The sequence below is a fragment of the Agaricus bisporus genome, assembly GCF_000300575.1.
Source record: "Agaricus bisporus var. bisporus H97 unplaced genomic scaffold AGABI2scaffold_9, whole genome shotgun sequence".
Lineage (NCBI taxonomy): Eukaryota > Fungi > Basidiomycota > Agaricomycetes > Agaricales > Agaricaceae > Agaricus > Agaricus bisporus.
Window position 1 is genome coordinate 546,267 of NW_006267372.1, and position 26,912 is coordinate 573,178.

Consider the following 26,912-nt stretch of genomic DNA (forward strand, 5'->3'; position numbering starts at 1 on the left):
TCGAGAATGTTTCGAAGTTCAAACTGAGAGAGAGAGAGAATGCTCTTCTATTATGTATGTAAATGCAATATCTGATATTTATGCAAGGAGATTAACAAGAAAAAAAGATGCAAAGAACGGGGTACAAATCAAAGGGTACGACAAAAGAAACTCGATTAGATTTCTGAAGACAACTCGCCCAGGAAAATCTACTGCATACGTCCCAAAACCCTAGGTTGACTAACATCCGCCATGTTGATGAAGATATCATCTGCAGGATGACGGTACAACGGTGCCTTCAACCTCTTCTGATCAAGATGATGCCCAATAAACCCAATACTACGTCCCAAAACGAAAAGACCATTAAGAGCACCGATCTTGATATACTCATCGGCTTCGTCGGGAGCGAAAGCTCCACTATCTCGAAGCAAGTCGACGAAACAGACGGCGATACAACCATCGACATTTAGAATCAACTACGTTCAGCGTGGTGAGTGGGAAGAGAATATATCAATACAAGAGGCGAGCTACGCACAGTATCTTTCTTCGAAGTAGTCACCTTCTCGACGGCAAGAGCATAGTCAAGCAAAGTGTGACTAGGGAAGTTTTTGATAACATATTCCTTGACGAGCTCAACACGAAGATCAGGATTATTGACACTCTTAATCTTGTGTCCAATGCCAGAGACTACGTACAAATTATCAGCTAAATCCAATCACAAAAATCCTCGACTTACTAAGCTTGTTGGCCTTCCTGCAACTATCGACAAACTCTCGTGGAGTAAGACCAGTATCGTGAGCTTGCGAAAACATAGATGCAGCCTCATCAAGAGCACCACCAAAGCGAGATCCGATAGTCAAAAGACCAGACGCGAGAGAAGAAATGAGATCCTTGCCAGCACGAGTGGCAACGATAGTGTTCATGGCACCAGACACGGCTGGACCGTGATCGGCGGTGAGCATGAGGACCATTTCGATAAATTTGGTGGCCCAAGATGGGAGACCTAGATCACTCGTTATGAGACTACAAGAAAGTAAAATGCCGTCGCTTCAACTTACGACGCTTGAACCAGAGGAGAGACATGACTCCACCAATGCCAATCTCCTCTTTGAACACCTCAGAGATACGCATACCAGCGTACAAGAGTTCCTGTCCACGTTCGTCAGAGATGGTGGAGATGAAAGCGGCAGGCTTCCTAATAAGACCGAGTTCCTAGTAACGACGCGTCAGTACAAATCTAAAACATGTCCGTGTCAACTCACCTGAGCCCACTTATAGTCCATAGGAATAACGGGGGGTTCAACTTCCTTCTTGGGAACAATGACACGGGATCTAACAAGAGACTCGTAGGTTTCCCTCAGAACGCGGGGAAGTTCCTCAAACGTATCTGGCACGATAAACCCAGCATCCCTCATAGCACGATTTTTGGCATCAGCAGTCTCCATGTCACTGTTAGCCATAGACCCCGCATGACCAAACTGCACTTCGGTCGTAAACATCTTGGCGCAAGTACCAATAGCCCATGCAACAATAGGTTTAGTGATCTTGCCGGTCTTGACAGCCTCGATAACACGGTATTCTTCGATACCACCAACTTCACCAAGCAGGACGAGCATCTTGCAATCAGGATCAGTCTCATAGCGCAGAAGGTGATCAATGAATGTAGACCCCGGATAACGGTCACCACCAATGGCGATACCCTCATAGGTCCCGTTGGTGACGAGAGAAAGGATGTTGTTCAACTCATTAGACATGCCTCCAGATTTGGAAACATAGCCAACAGAACCAGGTCGATAAAGCTTCGAAGAGGTGATGTTGTCCATCATGCCTCCAGAGTTACCAATCCTGAAGCAGCCCGGTTTGATACCTCCGACAGTAGCGGGACCGATGATGAGGACGTCTTTCTCCTTGGCTTTCCAAAGGATCTCGCGGGCATGACGTTCGGGGACACCTTCTGCAATCAGGGCAATAGCCTTGAGCTGGGAGAATTCGAGGCACTCAAGGGTACTAGAGTAGACACTACGACTGGAAGCAAAGTTGACAACGACGTCGACTTCAGGGTGCTTGGCGACAGCATCCTTCAGGCTGGTATAGACGGGGAGGAGAGTTTCCTTGGTACCCCAGTAGAATTTTTGGATATGGTGGCCACCGAAGGGGTAGATCATGGCAGCGACAGACGGGGTGGCCCGACCGCAGGAGTAATCAAAGTCAAGCATGCCCTGGATGGCACGCGGTTGGAGGCCATAGACGAAAGAACGGGTTTCGGCATCAAACGGCCTAAACCAGGGACGCTTGGAGGCTTTACCAGCCTCAAAATGAACGATGTGATCTTTTGGTTGTGTGCGGCCACCGTCGGGGTGAATGGTGCCTACGGAATCTTCGGTAACGCCAACGGCAGCGACCTGAGGGGGAGGGGTACCGGGTTGGACACTTTTGAGGCCATCGTCCGATGCAGTCCGGGATTGAGAGATGTCGACGCCCAGAGCGAGAGGAACGATCTCGGTGATGTGGGTATCGGGGCCGAAAACGCGGATGGGAACGCCTAGGCTTTCACCGAGGAGACGCATAGCTTTCAAACCTTCCTGATAGTTGGGGCCTCCACGACGAACGAAAATCTTTACATTGTGGTTGATGAGTTGATTCCTGTATTCCTTGAGAGCCCGAATGATACCCTTAAAGGTGGCAGCGACATTGGTGAAATTGGCGATACCACCACCTATAATGAGGATTTTGCCATCAGGGCGAGAGTTTCCACGAGTCAGAAGATCGACTACAAGAAATCATTAGCCGAAATGGAGCGATCCAAAGATAAAGGAACGTACTGATAGTCTTGGCATACTCATAAGTTTGACCCTCAGTAGGAGCACCGGAATACTCGCCATAGTTGGCAAGCTCATGAGCGAAACCATGGGCAGCAATGGCATCCGAATAAACGACGGAAGCACCACCACCAGCTACCATTGTCCAGATACGACCCTCGGGATTTAGCACCGTGAGTTTGAGTGAGGCACCTGTGGAGCCATCAAGTTTCTGAATGTAGGCTTCCTCTTTGGTCAAGTCACGACCAAAAGGTGCGGGCCAAACCTAGATAACCAAAAGGATTGGGTACTAGTGCTAATCGACGATATAAAACTTACCATAGGGGGTCCACGATCGGCAGAAACTTTCGAACCCTTCGTAGTGGTAGCGGATCCGCCACCCTCATAAACGGAAAGATCACGAGCAATAGCCCACTTGGGTCCACAAATACTCTCAGCGGTCTGATCGAGTTTGGCAGCCATATCGAGATAGTGAATGGCGGGTTCACCACCGTTAACCGCATCGAGGACGACGAGAGGGTTGATCTCGAGGTAGGCAAAGTGAAGATCGACATAGACGGAGTAAAGCCGGATAAGGAAGTCGACCAAGGTATCCTTTTTTTCTGCGGGAACATGTTTGAGGAGAGTGGAAGCAATATCCTCACGAGTAGGGAAAGGAGCAATCACAGGAATATCGAGGATGAGAGCTTTGGCATCCACATCACCGATGTCGACACCGCCCTCGTGCGTGAAGAGGATGCGGTCACCTTCGCGTTGAGAGGTGATGCAAACGTAATATTCGGTGTTGGAGGGGTGAGGAAGGAATGGCTCGATGATAAAATTGTTCAGGGTTCCGGTGACGGCCTCAACCTGACAAGGGTCGCGTGAGCATCACAAAAGAATTGAAAAAAAAAAAATAGAAGAAAAGAAAAGAAGCATAGGTCACGTGGGGCTAATATGAACGCGTTAACGCGAGGTGGAAGATGCGATAACCCATCGAGATGTCCCGATAAAAGATGAGTGGCGCGATGCAGACGCCCGCGAGCAGAGCAGATTATATGCACACCTTTTGTGGTTTTCCGGCGCGTTCAGTAATCCACTGCTTGGCTTCAGGCCAGGACTTGTTCAAAGCCAAAAGGCCAGCCTTTCCACGGCGCTTGATGAGTTGATCGGGCTTTGCGACGAGCTTGGAATTGTTGACCCATGATGGTATCTGGGTATCAGGGGTTATCGTGTTGGTTGCGGGGTCCCAGGATATCTGGGCCACTCGAGCGGCAGGGTACTGGAAGTTGGTCTTGATCTGGGCATGGGGCGCGACGGGAGGGGCGCGCTCGAGCCAGTATGCGAGGAGGAGCTTGGCATCATATTCTCGGATGGCTGTGGGACGATAAGGGTGAGTATATGCGCTCGAGGGCGGTGAAGCAGCGACTAGCCTTTGGACGACATGGTGGTGAAGGGAGAAGAGTCAAGCCCGGAGACGGTGGCTTAAGAGCAAGTGCGTTGGCCAAATGTTCTGCAACAGCGATGCAATATGTCCCCCAAAGTTCACACGCTCTCATCAGACCACAAATGATATGATATGACATTTATTTAGCTAATTAAACTTCATCGCATGATCCGCGATACAAGCCGACGGCCCGGTGCACTCCGAAAGCTAGCAGATCCCCGCATCAACGCAATCCCTCCAGGTCACATACATCAACACTACAAAATTCTGGCCCTCTGGACTCCCAGTAGTAAATGGCTTCGTGTCCTGCCATGCAAGCGGATTCACAGCAGGCGTCGCCGTCCCATTTTCCGTAATATGCCCACCCTTACCCATAGTCTTCATAATCCCATCCGCCCAATCCAAATACTCGCTCCCCTTCTTCGCAAACACCTTTGGTTGCAGAACAGCCATCCTATACACCACACTCGCCAACAAAGTGCTCCCCGAAATCTCACCAAATCCATGTCCACCACCTGAAGTATCGTCCAGGTAATTCCTCAATAAACCATCATCTTTCGGCGCCGCTATCGCTCCATCCAAAATTTCGGTGATATAGCCGGTCAACGACTCAATAGCGTCGGACCTCCATCGAGTATATTTCTTTTCGGTATCTTTACCAAAGACGGATTTGGGAGTGTTGGTGACAGCGGCTAGAATTCGTGCCATTCCTGCAGCTGCCCATGCGTTTCCCGTTGACCATAGACCAGGGTCGGGTGACGAAGGACCGACAATGTGTCGCCATAATCCACCACCAGAAGCTTGCAGCACTTGACGATATAACCTACACTGCTCTACCGATTCCTCCAACAGCGTCAAGTTTTCATTGTAAAGCCCATAATACGCCAGGAACGGCGGGGCCATGTAAACAAAATCCGCCCTTCAAAGAACTATTATTAGAAAAAGGAATTAAGATTATACGATGATGCGTACCATAATTCAGGCGCCTCAAGTCTATGCGATATCGCCCCATTCTCCCATCTCGGCGCTTCACCAACCGTAAAACCCATTTGCTCCGTCGCACCATCAGCAAATTTCTCCCCGTCTTTCAAATAATCTCCCAACAAAATAGCGCTTACACCCAGACTCGCAGGATCAGCAATAGCACCGCCACCGTGTGATAGAGCATTTTGATCTGTCCCAAGGGTGATGACATCTGCGGCGTATTCCAATGAACGAATTCGTCCTCGATGAGTTCTCAGATATTGACTCGTTTTGGAGAGAAAGGAGGGTGAGAATACGGAGATTTCAGGATCGTAGAGTTCGAGGAGAGCTTCTGCTGCTGTGCCATATTCCCAGGAATGAGAAGGCAATGATTTGCCCAGAGCTGCGACCTTTGCGATATCGAAACCGGGATCATGAGTAAATGGGAATTTTGAGGAAGGATGAGAGAGTTTCAAAGATTGGGTTGAGGAAACGAGGAAAAATAGGAGGAGGGGAGATGTTAGATGGTATTGAGATGGGAACATTGGGGGCTAAATCATGTCTCATGTTGGCCGATACAACATATATATCATTGTAGTCTCAAACAAGATCCATAGAAGTTCTACACCATATGTTTGATCAAAGTTACTCCATCATGCATCCGAGTCGATATCACAGGTCAACATACTGAACGTTCCCATCATCAGTCAATAAACCATTCCCATGTCATCAATCGTGTCAGTGCTTGATTGAATACGCACTCCACTGAACATCATTTCTCTAATCAATCGCTTCAAATCCAACGTTTCTTGTTCTCTGCAAGTAACGTGTTTCCATAGAACAAACTACTGTTGACTCCCATAACCGACGCCAAGTCCTGTTTTTCCCAGCGGCTGCTTTTTGAGTCTCACGCACCTTACGTGTCCGCGACCTTGGCTTAAAAAATAATATCCATTGCACATGGTTAAGTGTTCTGTAAGGAAAATCCAAGCCAGAATCCACTGAGTCACGAAAGCAAGTGACCAGATTCTTCAGCTGGGCAGAAGAGCTCTGTTTCCGAGGTTATATCGAAACCTAGTTTTTGTCACAAGGTTTCTTTCAGAGGCACGGTCAACAACCTCCGTAAAGAAATTTCGCATCAAATTTGGTTTACCCACGATTCCCCGAGAACGAGTGCTTCCTGAGTGCTTCGCCAATTTATGAAGGACAGCATTGAGATGTTCTCATTCGAATGACGCTTCCGAAGCTTACACTGGACAGAGGAGGAGTTCTTTTCCGAAGTTAGATCGAAATCTTCCGGTCAAAACGCTTTTCACAGATTCGACACAAGCTGAAGCCAAAGGCAGAACTCACAACCCCCCAATGAGAACCCGATTCTCAAGCTGGGCTGAGAAGCACCCCTCCGAAGTTATGTCGAAACCTAAAGTTTGGAGGGTATTTTTTGTCAAGATGATCTTCACAGGGGCACGGTCAACAACCCCCGTAAAGAGCTCAGCCATCAATGAATTTTCCCGCGATTCCCGAAAACCGTGAATTGTCGTGTCGCTTCTCTTGAGAGGAGCGTGCACTGTGGGTCTAGTTCCATCCCTAATTTCCAGTTCATTTCTGGGCGTGCTCGATATCACTTCCTTTTATTACTCTCTACCGGCATCTCTATCACGATCAAAATAGAGGCGGTTTCATATCAAATTTCTTTTTACTGTCTTCAAACTCATACCGGCAGAATTTCAGCTTCTATTCTTCGCGACCCATGGATCCAGCGATTTATTTTCAGCAATAATATCTGCTATCCTCGACATATATGATTAGTCGCTAAGGGAACCTGTTGCTCATGAAATGCGCATGAAGAAGAATGCTTCTTAGGCGCTCTTCACAGCCTCGTTCGATGTCAGTGCTACTGCGACTCTTCCACAACCCCCCACCAGGCTTCTCATCAAGGAGCAACCAATATCATCCCTAGCGTCCTCAGCCCGTACTCCAATTTCTCTTCATAATGTCGTTGTTCGGAAATTCCAATGACTTCCAAGTCAATGTCAACAACTCGCACCTCGTTGCTGCGGATTCTGTTCACTATCATGGATGTCGAGGAACTGGTGAATTGCACTGTCCAACCTGTAATTCATGGTTGGGGGCTGATGATTATGACGAAGGATTGGGTCGACTTTACGATGAATCACTTCCTGACGCCATGCATAATTCCGCGGCTCGCAGCCTTGCAGACATTACTCTACCTACCACACGAGATGCTAGGATCATCGAGGAATTGGCCACCCATTTTGGTCGACCACAGGATTCACTGCTCCCCAACGTGGTTGTAGCGAATGATGTCAAATCAAACTTGGCTCAAATATGTGCAGAGGAATTGGAGGAATATTCATGCGCCACGTTTTTTGTCTCCAAACGATTCAAAACCGACAATCCAGCAAAGTTGTTCACAACCATCGCTTCTCAGCTTGCTATTCATTTTCGTCCTTATGCCTCTATATTGGAGGCCAAATTAAGGCGTAACCCTTCTCTCCTTCGACAGTCGCTCGAGCACCAGTTCAATGAACTGATCGTGAAACCATTTACTCAACTCTTGGACCAAAACACGACTGACTTTGGTTCACCACGAAAATTGATCATCATTGACGGACTCGACGAATACGCAAATCCTCGAGCCCGTCCAAAAATCCTTCACATCATTCTCCAGTCTGCTGGAAAACTTCCATTCGTCTGGTTGTTATTCACTCAGTCAAACGTATATGACATTCAGGACGGGCTTTCAACTGCTGGACAGGTGGGACAGCCTGCCAGGGTACGAATTTTTGGGGATAGCGAGCACTCTTGCGTAGCCTTTTCCAATGAATCCAAATCCTTCTGTGCGGTGATATTGGCACAGCAAGAGCACCGCATTGCTACGAACTATAATAACTGTATACTAAAATTGACTAAATTAACTACATCGACTTGCTTATTTTTTTTTTTTGATTCGTATGCCGGCAACCTGATTAAAGCCCGACGCCTAACTTGATTCATCTCTTGACACGTTAGTCTAGCGTCTTTCTATATTTTTACGCAACGAACAACAACACCAACAAAACTCTATGAACCGGACCTTCCTCTTGCTTTCTCCTCACTTCTCTAAGTCGTTCGATTCCCTTTGGCACTGAGTCATATTAAAGGTTATCTAATTCCGATTCCACCCAATGCCTGCCTTGTCTGTTCACTGCCCTCAATTTCACTTCTCACGCTCGTGGGCGCCGAAGCCATCTCTGGCAGATCCTCGCAATGATGTAGCTGCTTCCAACAACCCCGCTCTCGAACCTTCTCGTACTTCGTCTTCTCTTTCCTCTAGACTCACCCTACTGGAGGATGGTGTGGATGCGGTACCGAGCACTTCCCGACCATCAGTTCCAGGGGAACACATTCATCCTCAAAGCTCTGCTGGGCGCCTTCTAGGGGTCGACAGAGCGCCGGACGGCTTCCATGGTCGACCATCGCAGGTGTCGCGGCCGGTCTCCCCGATTGGGGCCATTTCGTCAAGCGCTGTGCATGTACTCGACTCACGCGGTTCCGTTGTTCAACAGGCTACCCATCTTACTACATCTCCTTCCAGCCACCCAGACTCCGTCCAAGCGCAACAACTTCTGGCGCCTCCACCTCTACCCTGCGTACCCGCGACATCTTTGCAACAATCTTTCAACTCTGAATCTCTGATTGTCAGTTTCTCTCGCGACTTTCCGATGTGAATTGAGGTTGAATTACTCGTAGCCACTTTCAGGCCAGCACTCTCCGCATCAGCAACACTCGAAACAAGGCACAATCAATCAAGCCCAAGATTTGACTGTGGCAGGAAGAACCGTTGTCGACGGCAATAACGGAAATAGTGAGAATTTAGAAATTGATATTTATTATTTGCCAACATTCTGCTAGTTAGTGCAGATGTTGAACGGTTCTTTCGCGAAACACTGAAGGAAATCCAAAACAGGTCTGAAGATTCACTCGACCCACACTCGGAGTGGCCTGAGGAAAGGGACTTTTGGAAACTTGCTAATGCTTCGGGTGGAAAACTTCCATACGCGCATACCGCCATCAGATATATCGGCGACCCCGGCGTTGGAAATCCAGCTTCACAACTCTCTGATGTCCTAAATGCGATTGATGATCATCCGATAACTGACATCCCACAAGAGGAACAGTCGAAGGCTCTACTGGATGCACTGTACGCGCGGATTCTGTCTAATATTCCTTCCAACATCATGATATGCACCCGGAGACTCTTATTGGCATTGGCCTCAGGTTGGGATTCGAAGTTGTCGGGCCTTGGTGGAACGAACTTTGTTGTATTGTGCAATTGGTTAGGAATGACACGCGATGAAGCTTACGCCGCCCTCAATCTTCTGGCTTCTGTTTTACGTGTTCCTAACCCCAAGGAAGCACATAGCAATAAACTCGAACCTTTCCATAATTCATTCATCGACTACGTATCCGATTTTACCCGATCTAGGTTTTCTCCTAATATTCAACGAGAAGCTCAACAGCTCAAGATCCAGTGTGCATCCAGAATCTTAAACGAGGCATCCGACGGCGTTGATTTTGGTGATGTAGATTATAGAATATTTTGCGGCACTATGAGACCTGGTCCCGGTACTGCTGAGCAAATTTCACTTACCTGGTTGATTGACGAAGAGGTTGGCTGGGACGACAATAAAACGAGGTTGCTCATGTATAAAGTGGCTGTTGGAGAAGTTGTAGATGGCATGCGACGTAAAACATCAACCTTCCAAAGTGAATTGTGTGTTCGTCTTTTGACGACCCAGTTCGAGGATTATGATAGTAATTTTCCGTTTTCCCAATTACGTGACCTAGTATTCGTGAGTTCTCCGTGAGCTATTTCTTTCATGTTTGTGACGCTCAATTTATGCACAAGGACGAATCTCGTTATAATACCTCCATGATGCGCGACAGACTCAAGAAAGTACCTCTGACGTTGGTTGATGTTTCCACTATAGTGCATAACATCAAGTTGCGATTCCGTCGTACCGCCAAAACAGTGACAATTTTGCCTGATCCATGGCATCCGTCTTGTAAAGTGAGTGAAATATCTGTGTTCGCGACTGCCCTAACGTCGTGCAGCATGAACGGAAAGGCATATGGAAAAGTGGCAAGGACCAGGACTGGAAGACCAACTTTGAGTTGTATGAGCCGTTCGTCTTTGTGAGAGGTGATCATATGCGACAGCATTCGGGATGTGCCTCTTGCTCTGAACAGTTTGAATGCCTATTGAAAAATCCCAAGACTCGTTCTCGAGGTCATACCATTCCCATTCTATTCACTTCAACGGGACGGTGTTGTGTAGAAATTCGATTTTTTGATTCAAGCAATGGTATGTCGGAGTGGATATACTCGTTTTGGTGTTATCTTTCGTCGGAAGAGCGTAAAAAGTATGGGAGCACTGTTTAATGATGTCGACTGGAATTCCGTTTCTGAATTTGAGTTTTTGATACCATGGACGTTGTCGTTGCCCGAGCTTTTGAACATTCATTGAAATTGGAACAACCATAGCCTTAATTTACTTTAATGATGAATGAAAGGTACGAATTCGAGGGTGGTATTTAAAGGGCATTCAGCTGATAATAAGGACGGTCAAATACAGCGTAAGTTGTCCAATTAACGTCCAGAGTCTGTAGTTTCTCGGTTAAAAAAAATAAAGAATAAAACTAAGAGTCGTGTTCAGCAGCAGCATAAATAAGTTTCTCAGTTTCGTTCGATCTTGGAGTGATAGAACATTTAAATGGTGACGGAAGACTAGACGACATATATAGAAAGATGAGGGTTGAAAAAGGTAAGTAAAGCAGAATAGATAGACGTACGCGACAATAGCTGCAGATCTGAAATCGACGACAGGTTCAATGATATTCCCAGACTCGTCTTTTGCTTTCGAGATTTTGAAGGTGGCAAGTATAGAGGCGATTGTCATCCATGCAGTTGACACTCCGATATGACTACCAACACATTTCCTGATTATTTTTATACAAACATCATCAGTTTCGTTGATTGAATAAAATGAAAAACAAGTAAGGGCAGTAGAAAACGCACCTACGCCCGAAACCGAATACAAAAGTCTCTGGATCACAAGTACAATCCGGATCAAGTTTACCATCTGGTGTCAAGTATCTTTCCGGTTTAAAAAGATCGGGTTCCGGGTAACGGTGTTCATCTCGAGACATTGCCCTATCCAACAAAAGAAATCGAATGAAAAACGCCAGTTTGTCATTCCATCAGTTCAGATATGATTTCATAAGTACGTACCAGCCGTTGCCAATTACAAAAGAACCCTTGGGTATGTGATATCCGTTATAAGTATCATCTTTGGTAAGAAGATGCGGAATGCCTGTAGATCATTTAGTATATATAGATTTCGATTATCTATGATTTACCTAGAGGATTAGCAGGTTGCCATCTAAAAAACGTCGTACTCGGCGTTAATATGGTTGTTGGGTCACCGATAGCCGAGAGTGGTACTATACCTCAAAACTTCCTTCGTCAAGGCAGTGACATAAGGTAACGATTCCATATCCGCAAACTCGGGTAATCGACCGTTTTCCAAAAGAGCGTCTATCTCGACTTGTGCTTTGTTCTGGACCTCTGGGAACAAAGTCATTGCTAAAATAAAGTTGACAATCGTCGCTCCCGTTGTATCGGCTCCAGCTGATTCATTAATCCAGGCAGTGAGAAAATTTCGAATCAGAAATAGATTCTTTCATCTAAATGAAGAAAGGATGATGGATGATGGAGCTTACCAGCTAGGAAAGTCGCGGCTGTGTCTTGAATGACATTCTTCTGAGCCTTTATGTCACCTTTCTCATCGATATGGTCTAAAGAAGAAGATAAGAACGATTTCTGTCCACATCCCTTCGCCTAATCAATCAAACAAATATCATCCGATCAATTTCCCCCCGCCAACAAAAAAGACATAGATATGAACGTTTACTCACGATGTTCTCTTCTCCAGCCAGAAAGAATTTAGTTCTGAATTTCGTCCACAAGTCTTTCCATTCTCTAGCTTGGGTTTTGAATCCAGCGCCTGGGAACCATTCGGGGACGTGTTTGAGAGAGGGGAAGATGTCGACTAGCCATTTTCCTGGGACGGCTGCTGAAGCGCTTGCGAGCATTGCTTGTTCAGCAAGTTGGATCCAAGGATCATTTGCTGGCATCGTGTCCATTCCGTAGGCCAATTGAATAAGTAAGCCCCCGGTAAAGCTATAATTTTATCACAAAAACACGAGAAGAAGGGAAAACGATTTGTAAGAGGCTGAGAACGAAACAACAAAAAGAAAATTGGCTCACTGTCGGATATGTCCCATGAACTTTTCTGGAGAATCTAAGAGGTGAGGAAGGAGTTGTGTACGAACGAGTTGAACTTCTTTGGGTTGATGGATTGCGGGATTGGATTGAGGAAAGTATTGAACGAATGTTCGTCGATGGTCTTTCCATTCGTCTCCATATGGCATGACTGCAAATATGCACGACATCCCCATTCTGTAGTCATAGGCCATTGTTCAAAAACTTGCGTCTGCGGTCGAATTGAAGTTTGACAAACTTACAATTCGTGCAAGAAAGGAAATTGAGGTCTGATACGGATTTGAGTTGCTTTATTGAGTGATGAAAAAAAGAAAGACAATGCCGGGTACTCACCGACATGAATAGATATGACCTCTTTTCTCAAAAAGATCATATGCGATATTGGAGTCGTTGATGATGATGAAATTTTTTCCAAGCGCGTCCGCATGCACGATGCCCGATCCTACAGGTTCATTCAATACTTATGACGGTTCTGTAAGGACAAGGACAATCAAATAATCATACCGGTCATTTTAGACCAATGAGCATACGTCTGAGGGAAGTTTTCCAGAGGTAAATCGAGTAGATTTCCAATGAGAGGTAGCTTTTTTGGTCCGGGAGGTAATGGGAGCGCGTTTTTCTTCTTGCTGCGGACCAGTAACGACACGACCAAAACTGCAACTGTTAAGGGGAAGAGACCTAATTGCGACAGAGACATGCTTGTCGAGGTGAAGGAGACTTCGAGTAGGAAAGGGAGACCAGTAGAAAGAGATTGCTCAGCGGCGGGGGAATAAGAAGACAGAAGATTTGGGGCATCTGAGCAGTGAGAATGTTACTTAACCGGATGATGTAGTGGGTGGGTGATTCTTAACTCTCAATTAGTAGACCATACCTCATTGGGATAAAGAATCGGGTGCAATCAGAGGTAAGTTAGTAAGAATCTCGGCGCCGCCGCTGATTTTCACTCACGAATTTGCACGAATGCAACATTCAACATTGCGCACTATACATAGCCCCATGTAAGTGATGTACGTCAGCGTCTCGTACAGTTATGTAAAGCCAAGTGCTGGCCAAGTGTAAGGGCCAGATTAATTGTGGAGTTTCGAATTCGGGTATCTCTTGGGTATCTCTGAAGTTTATGCTCAAATTTAATATGGAGTGCAGTGACATGTAAGCGCTTACATTATGCAGTTTCAAAAAAATCCTATTACTTGGAATTTCGATGTTTTCCAAGCTGAAAAGCCATGTCGAAAAAAGCGTCCTGAGTCCTCTACTACACTCCGGTGAGCGAAGGAACAATGGGAAGCGACTGTCGACACTCCATCTGTTAGGGCGATTGTCGCTTGTCTGTGGGATCGCGCCAAGATGTGCCCTGACGTGCCTTGTCGTTCCGCGCTTGGTGCGTAGTCTTGGTATGTAGTGGAAGGGTTGATATATGTTCCGGTGGTCCGATGGGACCATAATTGGAGAGGCGGGGCGGCGGGCCGCCGCCCCCTCCCCGAAATACGTTTCCGACACGACTCGGAGGAATCGTTCTGATATGAAGTAGACCTTAGTGGACCCTTATTTCCTTTGTTTCAAATCCGCGTCTATTTCCAATGGTCCATGACTTAGGGTTTACACAAGGTTTAAAGCGTATTTATAGAACAAGTCTGCAAGTTGCCATGTAACATGTATGATGTTGACTTGAAGGGATATTTGAAGAGAAGAATCTGGCATTCCCTCTATCGCTCCGTTTCAAGAACTGTATACTCTCCAGCAAAAATAAACCAGTTGTGCCTGCCAATCTGTAGAACCTCAAGAGAGCCCCGACGATGAAACAGAGACCAATTGATTCAGATGCTGGGCAGAGTAACAAAGGCCGGAGATAACTGGAAAAGCGCCAAGAACTGATTAATTATATTGGAGAGGAGACGGAACATTAGGAATGTCGTCCGAAGTTGCCTGTTGGAGGTTGTTCCCCTCTGCTGCCAACGACGAAACGAAGTGTCGGCTCCTTACCCGTACTTGACATTTGAAGCATGGCGCAGTGGCAACGCGCGGGGCCCGGGGTCGCTCGATCGAAACCAGACAAGTGCTAAATATTAAATGATGGACCCACGTGGACTCGAGTCGTCTCTTTCCACAACCACCATGTCCTCCCACACCCCTCCACCACCGACGCTGCCAGACTCCTCGTCGTGCCCGACGGCGTCGACGCCAAATCACGATATGGCAATGTCGCCAACAACGCCTCTCCATGGAGACGACGCACACCGTTTAGCCTCAAGCGACCCTGCGCACCATGTTTCTTCTCCCTCTGCCCGAACATCATGCACCCATATCGACTCCAAGACCGAAGACGAAGTAGTAACACAGACATCCACCATCCCATACGACTCACGAACAGCACCCGACCCGACTCCATCTCTCTCGCCGCCACAGGAACAACTAACAGAGTCACAAGACCCACTAGAAGCTCGAGGGTTTATCACCGCCTCTGTTCCTCCTTCTATGACTACCCCAACCCAATCCGAAGTTCCTCCCGTCGGTTTGACGAAGGAAGTCAATGTTTCTGCGAGCGGTACGGTTGAATCAGTCTCGTCTCAGAAAGCTTCCACCCAGGTCAATCAACAACCACAACAAGAGGCTGTTCCGCGGACACCGCAGACGTTTCTCACATTGTTGCTGGTTTCTGGGATGCGCAAAACCATGTCTTTCGAGCCAGAAACAGCCATTGGCCGTGTCAAAGAGCTCATATGGAATGCATGGCCTAGCGGTAAGCGAGCCTTGCTCAGGCCTGGGAGTCTCTTAATCATGATGTTTCAGAATGGCAGGAAGAGCAACCACCAGCGCCCTCGTATCTGCGTGTACTTTACCTAGGGAAAATGCTACTGGATGATGACACCTTAGCTAGCACGTCTTAATCCTTTTGTTCGGTTCACTCTGCCCTGACTATATGCATGGCAGAACTTAGAATCCCATCGTCAATGCCCAATGCTCCCCATCACACTATCGTCCATCTATCTATCCGACCAAGCAATTGCCCCGCAGAGGATGGAGCCATCAAGAAGAGGCGAAAGAATAGTGACGGTATGCCGTACTCTTCTCATCTTTCCAGAATATTTCTGGCTAAATTTATGGCGTGTTTCCGCAGCGCCACACGAGTCGGATGGCATGAATAGGTCTAGCTGCAGCGGATGCATTATCTGTTGAGTAACAGGTTATCATCATGGTCCCTCTCTCTCTGTTTTGTTTTCATAATTTTGGTGTACACAGTCATTCATTACCGTACGTCTTTCGCTCCCTACTAAAGCTGGACTTGCCTAACAGGAGAAACAGCCTCGCATGCATAGCTTTGATAATTCCCCGGCGGACCATTTTCTCATGATCATCAGCAAAACCTATCTTTAATGTTCATGCCATATTTTTTTTCACAAACATCGATTAGGACAGTCCTATCATTATCAAATCTAATATGGTCCACAGCGGATGCTGAAAACCAATGACTTGCTTATTTATCTTTGAGTAATGAGCCAAATTCGTAAGCCCCCTGCTGTTTCTTCGGATCTTTCACAGTCTTTTGGTCTCGTGTACACATCTTCCCCCCGTTCCTCCACTCTTCGCCAGCTTCGGACGCTATCCCTATCTCGGAAATGTGGGAAGCCCGAATTTCGGTTTTCTCACCGGGAAAAACCTATGTCGCAATTTTTTTTTTTGTCTTCTACTGCCTTTCACTAACTTACCCACCCCTTCCATTATTCTTATCCATACCTCCATTGGAGTGTTGGAAATTCGATCAACAATTCGTTATTATTTGCGAAACTTTTGATTTGTGATCGGCGTTTGGCGCTCTCCGTCGGCAATTTCCTTTCTCTATGTGGAGAGGCTTTTCGACTATTTTTACAGCATTGGCTGATGCCGCATCGTCTGTGCATTATCACGCTCTTTCGTCGCTTGTTCTTTCCATGCTTGCCGACTAAATAATGGATTCTCCATTCGCGCACTCCTCCTTCCCATGCTAGTTGCTGCCCTATCTTCGCCCGGTGGCGAAGAGTGATATGAGGTTGTAAGAGGTTTAAGGTTTCATGGGGATCCCGGGACCGAATTGTATTGATTGTGTACGCCGTGAATCAATGCCCTACGGTACGTTTTGCGTTTTATCACGAGAACCATGAATGGCGAGGATCTGTGCAATTCGTGTTGTCGAGTGTGAGGAGCAGAGCAGACGTGTCTTCTTAAATTCCCACATTCCTTTTTAAAATCTCTATTTCTTTTCAATGTGCTACGTCGATAACTGCATATAGATAAATCTTCTTTTCACCTTCTTTTCACGTGTCATAGTCCCCGGGCGTGGCGCTGGTAGTGATATCAACTAGATGATCAAACTTTGCAAGCTCGAATTCCGAGTAGACTCGAGGACAGCGATTGAGATTCATTTTCCTGCACAAACTCGAAAACGGAACTGAATCCGGAATCAATTAAAAGTATGCGCAAAACGAGCGCGATGAATTTTCACCTCACTTTTTTGTTAGCCGGCCGCCACAAGATGTATATTAATTGGCTCTACTTATTTTCATTTCATGTAACCCAAAATCGAACAACTCAAATACCCAGTCTATTCAAAATATCCAAAAAAAAGCTATCCATCACTCATCATCCTCCCAATTTTCCCTTACAGGTTCATTCAGTGCAGCAGCAACTTCCGCAACCGCCGAACTCGGTCTACTACTTGGACCACCAGCAGATCGAGTTCTCAACCCACCACCACTTCCACCCCCATCAACCGACCCAGACGGTTTAGTAATTGCAGAAACGGCAGCTTGACGCGGTTGAGGTGAAACGATCGAATACGATCCACCAAGAGTTGATCCTGAACCAGCAGAGAGGGTATTTTCTCTGACATTCGACGCTCCCAGTTCAACCGTCGGTGTTAATCCAGTAGCAGGAGCAGGCTTCGGGGAAGGAGCAACCAGGGGTCTCCACGGACTTGTAGAACCTCCACCTGATACGCTAGCCGAAACCGTCGACGAAACAAATGGTTTAGGATTCCTCAAATCTCCCAATTTACCTAAATTCGGTGGATTGGGTGTCGAAGATTGGATTAGGGTTGATAAAAGAGGGTTGGGTATACGTGTATCCATTCGACGAAGAAGTTGAACACTTCTATGAGGTTCTTGATCCACGAGTTGTGTATCGATTCTATAATATGTCGCAAGCTAAAAAACACATAAAATTTCAACTCAAGTCGTTTGTCGAACACTATAAAAATGATCACTTACGTCGTGCACGAATTTCCTTCTCTCAGGCGGCATATGTGGTAACACTTGTGTCCTCTTCGGCGAACTAACAAACTCCGCAAAAGCCCTTTCCACTACAACCAAAAACCTCATATTTGCCCTTGCAAATCCAATAACATCCTCACCATAATTCGTAGTATTCACCAACCCCCCATAACTCTGCGATGACGCTGAAGTAGCGGCGGCGGCGTTGGGAGTGTTTGTAGGGGTGATACCAAGTGCTTCTGCTAGTCGAGCATTGCGTTTAGCGATAGCACACTCGGTGGTGCATTGAGGTTTAGTTTGAGAAGGTAAAGGCGTGGCTGAAGATCGACCACAACGAACGGGATGTTTGATTCGCCCACAAGGACAAGTTACAGTGACCAACGATGAACAGGGTTCTGTTTCAGGACAACTCGATGGCGCATGACAGGGAAGTGGACAAAAATGATGATCTGGCAAACTTTCGAAAAGAGAAAAAAGTCAATTTCCGCTGCAAGGTCAGATCGAAAAAACGAAATCCTCACCATAATTTTCTCAGCTTCCCACAAGTAGCCGTACATTTCCCACAATTATCCGCATGGCATGATCGTTCACAATGATGGAACCCACACCCAAGAAGTTTACCACAAACAGTCCCGCAAGACACTTTTTCGCTTTCAAGTGAACAACGCACGTTTTGGACAGTTTTCTTTCCGCATGCGCAGGGTTTTGTTGTGAGATGGAAACAAGGAGGACAAGGCATTGGGTCTTCGTGACATGAATGTGGGGTATGAGAGTGTCCGCAAGGCGGGGGTGGACGAGTGCAAGGGTATGGACAACGCATGACTGTACCGCAAGGAATGGGGGGTTCGTAGACTGTTCGACCGCAATGACATGGCATCTAGCCAAATACATCAGCTCATAATCCTCAAAGTCGAGAAAGGTAAGAGTCATACCTCTTCAAACGAGCTTCGTAAACAAGGCGGGCACGCTTTTTTATGATCTCTCTCCTCGCATCGATGATTCCCACACGAAAGCAACTTTCCGCAAACAAGATCACATTCATGCAGACCACCTCTCTCTTCACCAATTCCAACAGGATTAGAAGATTCGTCAACCAGCCTCTTCTTCCCCTTCTTACCACCGGTTGTTATCGCCAACGATGCCAAAGGACAACAAGGACGTCTACATTCATGTCGCCCACAAGCACGTAGCGCCATGCAAGGTCTATCGCACAATATCTCAACCTCCTCGTCTGTACCCTCCTTGTAAAGTTCATAACACTGGATAGTCTTTGTAGATGACCCGCAGCGACATGGTCGCGTAACTTGGACAGGACAGGGTGGACAAGATCCAATATGACATTTTGCTGGGCAGGGATGGCCACAAAGACTGTGAATTTTGTTGCAGGTGCTATCACAAGTCGGGATAGGGGACCTGCAGCTCGTTCGCGCGGGGAAAGTATATTGGGAAAGATCGGAATCAGGAGAGGGTGCGATAGTAGACTTGCCACAGGGACAATGAGTCACGTTAGTCGGCGATCGTGGACATGGTGCTGGTTTATGCGACGGTGGATGGCACGACTTTGTGCATTTATGGATACCACAATCAAACAACCTAGTAGAAGACTGAGTAACTTTAACAAACGAATTATACAAGCCGGTAACATACCTTTCACAAATTTGGTCGCATGCAAATCGTCCAATCCACGGCATTTCTCCCTCAACTGAGCAGTCTTGAGAATCTCCCTCGCCGCAGGCAAGTTCCTTCTCCGTTTTACCGCACCAACATAGGGCAGGTTCTCGAATTGGGCAATCATCACAACTGCCTTCATGACAAATTTTCTGACATGTATGCTTTGCGCATGGCAATGTACGACCACAAACATTACCACAGGTCAAATTCTTGCCTTTGGATTTATCTTGCTCCACTCCACATCTGAAAGCGATGATGGATTTCCGAGGACAATAACAGTTTACACGCGTTGTGACTTGACAAGGAGGACAAGGACCAGGGTGGCAAGTGAGAGGACATGGGTGTCCACACCCACTTTCACGGACACGAGTGCAAGGACCACCGCACGAATGTGGAGTTGCAAGGCGTGGAGGTTTGGGATCTGGAGTAGATCCACAAAAGCACCTGGTACAAACCTTTGAGTATTACTCTTCGAAGGCCAGGTTAAGACAGACTCACCAGTATACCTTTGGTACAAGTTCACGTTTTCCCTGACATCCGGGGCATCGCCAATCTCCGGTTCTACCTTCCTCGCCCCGGGCTCTCCAGGCATCTTCGAGATCCTTGACGTTTTTCGAAGCCCATGATCGAATGCATTTGAGGTGAAAAGTGGTCCAGCAGTACTGAGGGGGGCCCTCGGCGCCATGAGGAAGGATTGTAGGAATCGAAGGAGAGCAGGACCATATAGGCTGCTCACGATAGACAGAAGAGAAACAGATGGGGCAATCAGGGTACGGAGGGGAGCTTAGTTCGCGTATCAATCTCGAAGTCAGATCATCCAGAGGTTCAGTCGCCTTGGAGCGATACTTTTTCGAAGGATTCGAAGAGATAGATGGGTTAGAAGGGCCATCGTTCTCCGTCAACTTGCCCCGGAATTTAGCACGTCGACCGCCACCATTGGGTTTACCGGGCTGAATCGCACCTTGATCTAAGTCTGGGGCGACCTGATTGTCCGTCTCCGGCGTTAGAGCGGGACGTGGTTTGTTTGGATTGCGCCGACGGTTTGTATTTGGACCATTCGAAGATGAATGTTCCACGGGCAAAGCATCTGAAGGACCCGTTGATTGACCATTCTTCTTAGGTCTCTGAGGACGTCTACGAGAATGCTGTTTCGGAGGATCTGTTGCTTCGTGTGGGCCTGAATTATCAGAAGCTATCGCTGCAGGCTGCGAATCCAAGTTCGCTGCGCCTACTTCGTGCTGAGATCGAGGAGGTTTCCGCCGTCCAGCAGAGGGATTGCGAGGGTTGCGAAATCGGTTAGATGGCTGACGAGTAGAAGGATTATCTGCTGAAGCTGAAGCTTGGGGAGGCGTTTCCATATAAGATGGTGGGTGTATGTAGTCGACTATGGACGGAACACAATTTATACATGAATTGATATGTCAGCTGCACCGCCACATCTTTCGGCTCCTGGCCTCGGAAACGGAATGACTCGTTTCCACTAACCCGACATCAGCGAATCATAGTCGAATCATAGAAACCTAAGTTACTGTCGTGGTGGGCGGATTTCGCTAGCGTTGTCCCCACTGCCACCCCATGAATACTTCTCCTAAACCCGGGCCCGACGATTGTGTTTCCGATCAGAAAATCCCGTCCCGCTCTTGTTCGTAACAGCCGTTCTTGCAATATAAAAAGATGTGCCAGAGCTGAAGTTACTCAGCTTACTTACCTCTTGTACTTTGTGGTTCATATTGGCGGACGCAGGATTCGTTCAAGAACATCGTCGTCTTGTAAGAAAATTATATTTCTCGCATCTGGGCTAAAAGCTGACTTGTACTTCTAACAGCGGTGACTCTTACAGCACGTCGTTTCAAGGAACGACATGGGTCCGTATTTGAACGTCTATTTTTGGAGCTATGTATCATTCAAAATCACGCTTTGTAGGTGAATCATTTAGTACGACAATTGCAAAAACGTGGCTGTTCGCCAAATGTACATAATTTTGCTGTACCCGGTCATACAGCAGAAGAAGACCTGTCTGATCAGCTGTCACTCTTTTTCAAAAAGTTTCCCGAGCAAAAGTCCAGCGATGCAATTTCAGCGTTGGATTCGGCTGCTACGACGTATTGTAAGTTCGTTTATGTTCATTTCGAGTTGACTTTCCAATCTGATGATGTGTTAGTCGTCTTTCTAGGCATTAATGACTGTGGAAGAAGAAGGTCTGAAGCGCTGGAATTCATCGTAGAAGACATCTTTGATACCGTACATGATTTATATGTCAAAGCTCAAGCCAGAAATTTTGTGCTTATTGACGTACCGCTTGTGGACCGTTCACCGCAAGGTAATAGTCATCCTTTCCAATCAGATCAAGAGGTTTTACTTACCGATGCATCTTCAGCTATAGAATTAGAATGCATGGAAAAGATCGAAGAACGAGTTGAAACATGGAACAAGCTTCTGCGCACTCAAGCCATCGAATTTCAATCTAAAACCACGGATGCCACTGTCCTCATATTTTCATCACATAAACTCTTTTCTGATATACTGGACGATCCTTTGGAATACGAATTTACTGAAGATGATCCGGAGACAGAGGGCGGTGGTATTTGGGTGGATGATTTACACCCTACATCGGAGGTACATGATATACTCGGAGAGCAAATATTCACTTCCGTTCTGGCATAGTGCTAACGATGAAGCCTAACTTGTATATTTCCACGTGTCTGGAAGTGCCGAATGTGGATCGTGAGTGTTTCCGAGCCAAATCTCTCGAGACAAGCTTGTTCGAGCGTTCTGACCTGACCCCGGTAGGATCTGCGACATCTATCCCCCATCTGAACTCAACCTGTGCTCCGATTTTAGTGGCCTTCCAACTTGACAATTCTCTATTATCCGATTTTTCGACTAAAAAACTTACAAATACTCCTTCCGTTCGCTATTCAAATCGACGTATGTCTGGAGGAGTACGACCTGATTGCTTGTCTTGCATGGCTAGTCGTCAGAATTACATCTACAACATCTCCCGAAGGTATCGCCTATCCACAACGTTTCTTACGACAATGTCAAAGTTCAAATATTATATTCAACGTTATACTGGCCCTGCTCACCCTCTTGCGGCAAATTCATCATTCTATTGGATACATTTAAGCTCATTCCAATATCAGTTTATGATCTTCCCTTGCTTGCGAGCGCTGGCTTGACCAAAGCGACCATTATTTCGCTGTTCATGTCATTTTCTTAGGAAAGTGACTTCCGGCGGCACAACTATTCGTACACTTCATTCCGATACAATACAATCAAAGCTATTCACTATTATGAGCCCGAGTGAGCAGCGACAGGATTTACTTGAAACAACTCACTTAGAATTCAAGAAGATATATTCCGGGCAGGGTGTTGGCAAACCCGTTCCATCCCGTGGTCCACCTCTCCCTGGTACTCGAAGATGGAAGTATAAATTTGCTTCGCCAGAAGTTCATGGATTCTTGATGTCGGATGTAATTCGTCAAACCAAACAGCTCCCTCAGGCATCTCCGTATCCTCTTCAGAAAACCCGTGCTTCGAAGGCACGTCCAGTAAATCCGTGAAAAATGCGTGTGAGGAAAAAAGTAACAACGTTGTATCGTCCATATCAGACTGAAATTCGGCTGCCTTGTTTCGCAAATGCTCGTTCCATACCGTCACGTTTCTATTCACCCTGTCCACCCATCTCAATTTGATTACTAGAGAGAAAATTGAATATAAAATGCATGAATGAGGGTCGAAACATACTCTGCGGCGTACGCTCAAAAGGCGGAACGTCGATTAGAACGAAATTTCGCGCTTTCGCCTTCACATATAGATCACGAAGAGTGACGAATAGTTTCGTTGTGATGGCGTTGAGTACGTTATCTCCTCTACCGCCACAATCATTTATACCTAGATAAACAACTGAAGGAGTCATTCGCCTGAACATCAGTTACAATATAAGTGAAATTCAAGTAAATCACGCACAATATGTTGTCTCGTCTGGATTCAAGGGTGGGTCGGATTCACCGTCGTTTGTCTCTGAGAATTCCCTAAAAAAGCCCCTAATCTGGTTCTTCAAGACATGATCGGCAGTGGCTCCAGGTACAGCGAAATTGTGTATCTTGGGCGGTGTCTGAAGTAATTTTCCCAGGTGATCAACTTGAGAGATATCCGTTAAGCAGTCAAAAATTTAGTAAGTCGAAGATACTCAATACGAACCCATGATACGGATCCATAATACTTGCTGTACGAGTCGCCACTGTCACACTCGGAATTAAGGCATATTCAACGCAGAGGGATCAAGTGGGGTAGCTTGCTTACAAGACGATAATGTTCTTCAAAGAGTTACGCGCATGCCAATGGGAACCTCCAAGGACCAAATGTAGATAACCTGATGTGGACGAAGAATCATCCGTCAGCGTATTGGCCATTATTATACAGGCGATGATGGATATGAACGGGATACTGGTGGTAGCATGCGAGTTAGCGTCGATTTGTTTTGACCTTCGCAGCGTGGATTTTCAAGACCTGAAAGAGTGCTCATTAAGATGTTGAAGGTCAGAGGAGATGCTGGAGAACAAATAAAATGTCACAGGTCGGTCACCCTTTTGCTGGGTGACGTTCGGGCCTACGACTTGTCGAAGCGCGGTCACGGCGTCCTTAATTCTTTCCTCATTAATACTATGCCTGGCCTATTTTTCGTGAAATTTTCAATCATTAGAAGTGTAAACGGGAACATGCTGCTGGAGAGTGGTAAAAAATGAGTATCGAGAACTCGCGATTTAAAATTTCTCTGTTATAAGTAACAGTATATCGATTTTACAATTAACACGCCACACTAACTGGTGAGTTTCAACAGCGCGGAATTTCAGGGTTCACTGACATACGGAAGCCTCTGGAGAGTAGCTTCTCCGCCGGCTTCTCCATTCTTTCGGATCCGTTTGAATCTTCGTCGGAAAGAAATGGGGTTAACGGGGTTGCCATCTTCGTCAAGACCTGAAACAAGCATTCAAAAAACAAGATATACACACAGAAAACTTGACATACCTAAAGCTCCGGACGACATCGCTAGAACGCGGGCGATCCTGGACATTGATTGTAGGTTGGGAGTGGGTGACCAATCCAAGCATTGGGAAACAGCTTTCGTGAACGGCGTCCTCAAAGACATGGTGTAACTGACAAAGGATTCCGGTAATAGTCCCACTGCCGTGAAGTCGAACAAGCAAGTCCTCCCTTGATCATCGACACCGAAGTTACTCTCATCCATATCTGACTGGGTGAAGACCAACCGCTCATGGGAAATCCTGATGGGCGCCGTTGACGACCTGCCTTGGGGTGGGAGCATCGTGATAGCCTATGCAAGCATGCGTTAGCGGAGCGCGAGTTCACAAAATATTAGAGAAGCAACGTACTGTGTTCAAGAACCGTTCGAGAGCAAGGGTGCTTGAGAATTTCAAGGGTGCCTTGGATTCCCCGAATAGCTCATGGTGGGCAGCACCACCACCTAGGGGACCTAACCTTGCACCGTCCGGAGGAATAGGACATCCACGAAGCCATTGGATAGCCTTGGCCACCCTTTCGTGGAAGTCTTCTGGAGGGGGCGTCAGGCTGATATTCTTCATGACCAAGTATGCCAAGCAACGATCCTGGCGATGGAAGAAGTGAACGACCTCGGGAACACGCGGCGCATTTATGTCGTTTCTTGCACACCGGGATATGTATTGCAGCGTCTCGTATTCAGGGTACATATTGACATAGCTGTTGAACTTGACGAAGACGCCGTCAACCACCAGGCAAAGTCTATAGTTGCTTGAATGCAAAGAACTTTTGAGGAAATGTTGTGCGCAAGCCTCGACGATAGTGTCCTCTAAGGCGATGTCGAAAGGCATGGCGAGTTACTTGAGCTGCACTTGAATGGCACGTGGCACACAAAACACAACAACTCGCCACTTGATCAGGTCGTATTCTGATTACCCGGTGGCCCTTGTGAAGTGTTCACAACTGTCTCATGGTTTTTATTCATTTTCACCTTCGCCTACCGCCATTGCTGTTTTTGTTACTGCGGTCGCATCAATTTGAATGTTCTTATCCGCCATATCTATTAACTGGTCATGCGACTGCTCTGGTATGCTGTAGACTCCCCTTTTCGTGAGTCTAGGACGATCATGGTCTAGCATCTAATAACATACGGAAGCCTCTGAGATTTAAGAGCAGCAGAATCTTCCAGAGAACCTTATATCATAGTGTGTCACGAGTGGGGTCAGGACTTGGCGTGCTTGTCGTGGACTCTGACTTTCGGATCCGTATGGGCCTTCGTCGGGAAGAAATGGAGTTTCCGTCTTTGTCAAGACCTGAGAGAAGCAATCAACAAGAGATATACATCGGAAAAAAAAGTCGAAGTACCCAAAGTTCCGGGTGACATCACCAGAATACTGGCAATCATAGACATTGATTGTAGGTTGGGACTGGGTGACCAGCCCAAGTGTTGGGCGACGGCTTTCGTGATACCCATCCGCAAAGACATGGTGAAACTGGCGAAGGATTCCGGTAACAACCCCACTGTCGTGAAGTCAAACAGACATGTTCTCCCTTCGTCGTCGACACCGAAATTACCCTTATCCATGCGAGACTGGGTGAAGACCAACCGCTCATGGGAAATTCTGATGGGCGCCATTGACGACCTGCTTGAGGGTGGGAGCTTCTCGATAGCCTATACACATGTCTAAATGGAAGGTAAATTGGAGGAAAGATAAGGTATGGACGCACTTTGTTCAAGTATCGCTCGAGCGCCATGGCGCTTGAGAATTCCAAAGGTGCCTTTATATCACGGAATAACTCATGGTAGGCAGGTCCACTTCCTACAGGTCCAATCCTCGCACCGTCAGGAGGAGCAGGACAATCACGAAGCCATTGGATAGCCTGAGCCACCCTTTCGTGGAAGTCTTCTGGAGGAGGAGTCAGGTTGATGTTCTTCATAACTAGATATGCCAAGCGATCGCGATGAAAGAAATGAACGACCTCGGGGATGTGTGGCGCATTTACGTCGTCCTTTGCACTTTGGGCTATGTACTTCAGCGTCTCATATTCGGGGTACGAATCGGCATAGTTGTGGAATTTAACGAAGAATCCTTCAACGACCAGGCGCGGTTTATGATGGGCTGAATGCAAAGGAAATTTGAGGCCATACTCTTCACAAGCTTTGATGATAGTGGGCTCTAAGGCAGTATCGAAGGGGGGAGAAGCCATGGTGGGATATTATGAGATGATAGCTAGTAGTGATAGAGAGTATTCAAGCTGCACTCGAGATGGCACGTGTCCCACAAAACACAACATTGCGTCAGGCCGTGGGCGGTCATTCGGTTGGCGGGACGTCTATAGACTTCCGGGATACCGTTCCATCAGTCTAATGGTCTTACATCGACTTGTCGCAGTCCGGTCACAGAACAAGGATAGGACAGAAATGTTCTCACCAAACTCAGC

General features: G+C 46.9%; 13 protein-coding genes across 13 annotated transcripts; 3 read left to right on the forward strand and 10 right to left on the reverse strand.

Annotated features, from left to right (window-relative positions):
• Positions 1-89: 89 nt before the first annotated feature.
• Positions 90-4,237, reverse strand: AGABI2DRAFT_194501 (hypothetical protein). Its single transcript, XM_006463734.1, has 9 exons — positions 4,216-4,237; positions 3,844-4,159; positions 3,117-3,647; positions 2,802-3,063; positions 1,242-2,749; positions 1,038-1,191; positions 716-982; positions 515-666; positions 90-455 (listed from the first exon to the last, which is right to left on the reverse strand). Exons 1-9 carry the CDS (start codon positions 4,221-4,223, stop codon positions 189-191), a joined length of 3,465 nt encoding a protein of 1,154 aa, XP_006463797.1. The 5' UTR covers positions 4,224-4,237; the 3' UTR covers positions 90-188.
• Positions 4,238-4,347: 110 nt separating this feature from the next.
• On the reverse strand, positions 4,348-5,732 carry AGABI2DRAFT_208718 (hypothetical protein; the record flags this gene model as incomplete). Its single annotated transcript, XM_006463735.1, has 2 exons — positions 4,348-5,143; positions 5,197-5,732. 2 exons carry the CDS (start codon positions 5,730-5,732, stop codon positions 4,432-4,434), a joined length of 1,248 nt encoding a protein of 415 aa, XP_006463798.1. The 3' UTR covers positions 4,348-4,431.
• Positions 5,733-7,253: 1,521 nt separating this feature from the next.
• On the forward strand, positions 7,254-7,513 carry AGABI2DRAFT_194503 (hypothetical protein). Its single transcript, XM_006463736.1, has one exon. The coding sequence runs from the start codon at positions 7,263-7,265 to the stop codon at positions 7,503-7,505; it is 243 nt and encodes an 80-aa protein (XP_006463799.1). The 5' UTR covers positions 7,254-7,262; the 3' UTR covers positions 7,506-7,513.
• Positions 7,514-8,317: 804 nt separating this feature from the next.
• AGABI2DRAFT_194504 (hypothetical protein) lies at positions 8,318-8,597 on the reverse strand (the record flags this gene model as incomplete). The annotated part of the gene is made up of 1 exon (XM_006463737.1): positions 8,318-8,597. A coding segment is annotated over one exon (190 nt), but the record flags the coding sequence as incomplete, so codon positions are not given.
• A 2,292-nt stretch (positions 8,598-10,889) lies between these two features.
• On the reverse strand, positions 10,890-13,276 carry AGABI2DRAFT_208721 (hypothetical protein; the record flags this gene model as incomplete). Its single annotated transcript, XM_006463738.1, has 11 exons — positions 13,039-13,276; positions 12,868-12,976; positions 12,520-12,711; positions 12,168-12,432; positions 11,973-12,090; positions 11,700-11,880; positions 11,610-11,632; positions 11,482-11,563; positions 11,269-11,403; positions 11,043-11,189; positions 10,890-10,977 (listed from the first exon to the last, which is right to left on the reverse strand). Exons 1-11 carry the CDS (start codon positions 13,229-13,231, stop codon positions 10,890-10,892), a joined length of 1,533 nt encoding a protein of 510 aa, XP_006463801.1. The 5' UTR covers positions 13,232-13,276.
• Positions 13,277-15,006: 1,730 nt separating this feature from the next.
• On the forward strand, positions 15,007-15,419 carry AGABI2DRAFT_74752 (hypothetical protein; the record flags this gene model as incomplete). The annotated part of the gene is made up of 2 exons (XM_006463739.1): positions 15,007-15,271; positions 15,322-15,419. The coding sequence occupies 2 exons, from the start codon at positions 15,007-15,009 to the stop codon at positions 15,417-15,419; spliced, it is 363 nt and encodes a 120-aa protein (XP_006463802.1).
• An 81-nt stretch (positions 15,420-15,500) lies between these two features.
• Positions 15,501-15,721, reverse strand: AGABI2DRAFT_194506 (hypothetical protein). The gene has a single exon (XM_006463740.1). It carries the CDS (start codon positions 15,696-15,698, stop codon positions 15,516-15,518), a length of 183 nt encoding a protein of 60 aa, XP_006463803.1. The 5' UTR covers positions 15,699-15,721; the 3' UTR covers positions 15,501-15,515.
• Positions 15,722-17,141: 1,420 nt separating this feature from the next.
• On the reverse strand, positions 17,142-19,891 carry AGABI2DRAFT_74326 (hypothetical protein; the record flags this gene model as incomplete). Its single annotated transcript, XM_006463741.1, has 5 exons — positions 17,142-17,711; positions 17,775-18,234; positions 18,299-18,654; positions 18,710-19,370; positions 19,425-19,891. Coding segments are annotated over 5 exons (2,514 nt in total), but the record flags the coding sequence as incomplete, so codon positions are not given.
• A 51-nt stretch (positions 19,892-19,942) lies between these two features.
• Positions 19,943-20,806, reverse strand: AGABI2DRAFT_208727 (hypothetical protein; the record flags this gene model as incomplete). Its single annotated transcript, XM_006463742.1, has 1 exon — positions 19,943-20,806. The coding sequence occupies one exon, from the start codon at positions 20,804-20,806 to the stop codon at positions 19,943-19,945; it is 864 nt and encodes a 287-aa protein (XP_006463805.1).
• Positions 20,807-21,023: 217 nt separating this feature from the next.
• Positions 21,024-22,112, forward strand: AGABI2DRAFT_120609 (hypothetical protein; the record flags this gene model as incomplete). The annotated part of the gene is made up of 5 exons (XM_006463743.1): positions 21,024-21,090; positions 21,148-21,217; positions 21,274-21,313; positions 21,372-21,555; positions 21,610-22,112. 5 exons carry the CDS (start codon positions 21,024-21,026, stop codon positions 22,110-22,112), a joined length of 864 nt encoding a protein of 287 aa, XP_006463806.1.
• A 681-nt stretch (positions 22,113-22,793) lies between these two features.
• AGABI2DRAFT_75132 (hypothetical protein) lies at positions 22,794-23,863 on the reverse strand (the record flags this gene model as incomplete). The annotated part of the gene is made up of 5 exons (XM_006463744.1): positions 22,794-23,146; positions 23,196-23,354; positions 23,418-23,591; positions 23,648-23,691; positions 23,754-23,863. The coding sequence occupies 5 exons, from the start codon at positions 23,861-23,863 to the stop codon at positions 22,794-22,796; spliced, it is 840 nt and encodes a 279-aa protein (XP_006463807.1).
• A 320-nt stretch (positions 23,864-24,183) lies between these two features.
• On the reverse strand, positions 24,184-25,306 carry AGABI2DRAFT_194508 (hypothetical protein). Its single transcript, XM_006463745.1, has 3 exons — positions 24,845-25,306; positions 24,480-24,786; positions 24,184-24,428 (listed from the first exon to the last, which is right to left on the reverse strand). Exons 1-3 carry the CDS (start codon positions 25,178-25,180, stop codon positions 24,301-24,303), a joined length of 771 nt encoding a protein of 256 aa, XP_006463808.1. The 5' UTR covers positions 25,181-25,306; the 3' UTR covers positions 24,184-24,300.
• Positions 25,307-25,670: 364 nt separating this feature from the next.
• On the reverse strand, positions 25,671-26,678 carry AGABI2DRAFT_120611 (hypothetical protein; the record flags this gene model as incomplete). Its single annotated transcript, XM_006463746.1, has 3 exons — positions 25,671-25,783; positions 25,836-26,142; positions 26,199-26,678. 3 exons carry the CDS (start codon positions 26,676-26,678, stop codon positions 25,671-25,673), a joined length of 900 nt encoding a protein of 299 aa, XP_006463809.1.
• Between the last annotated feature and the right edge of the window lie 234 nt (positions 26,679-26,912).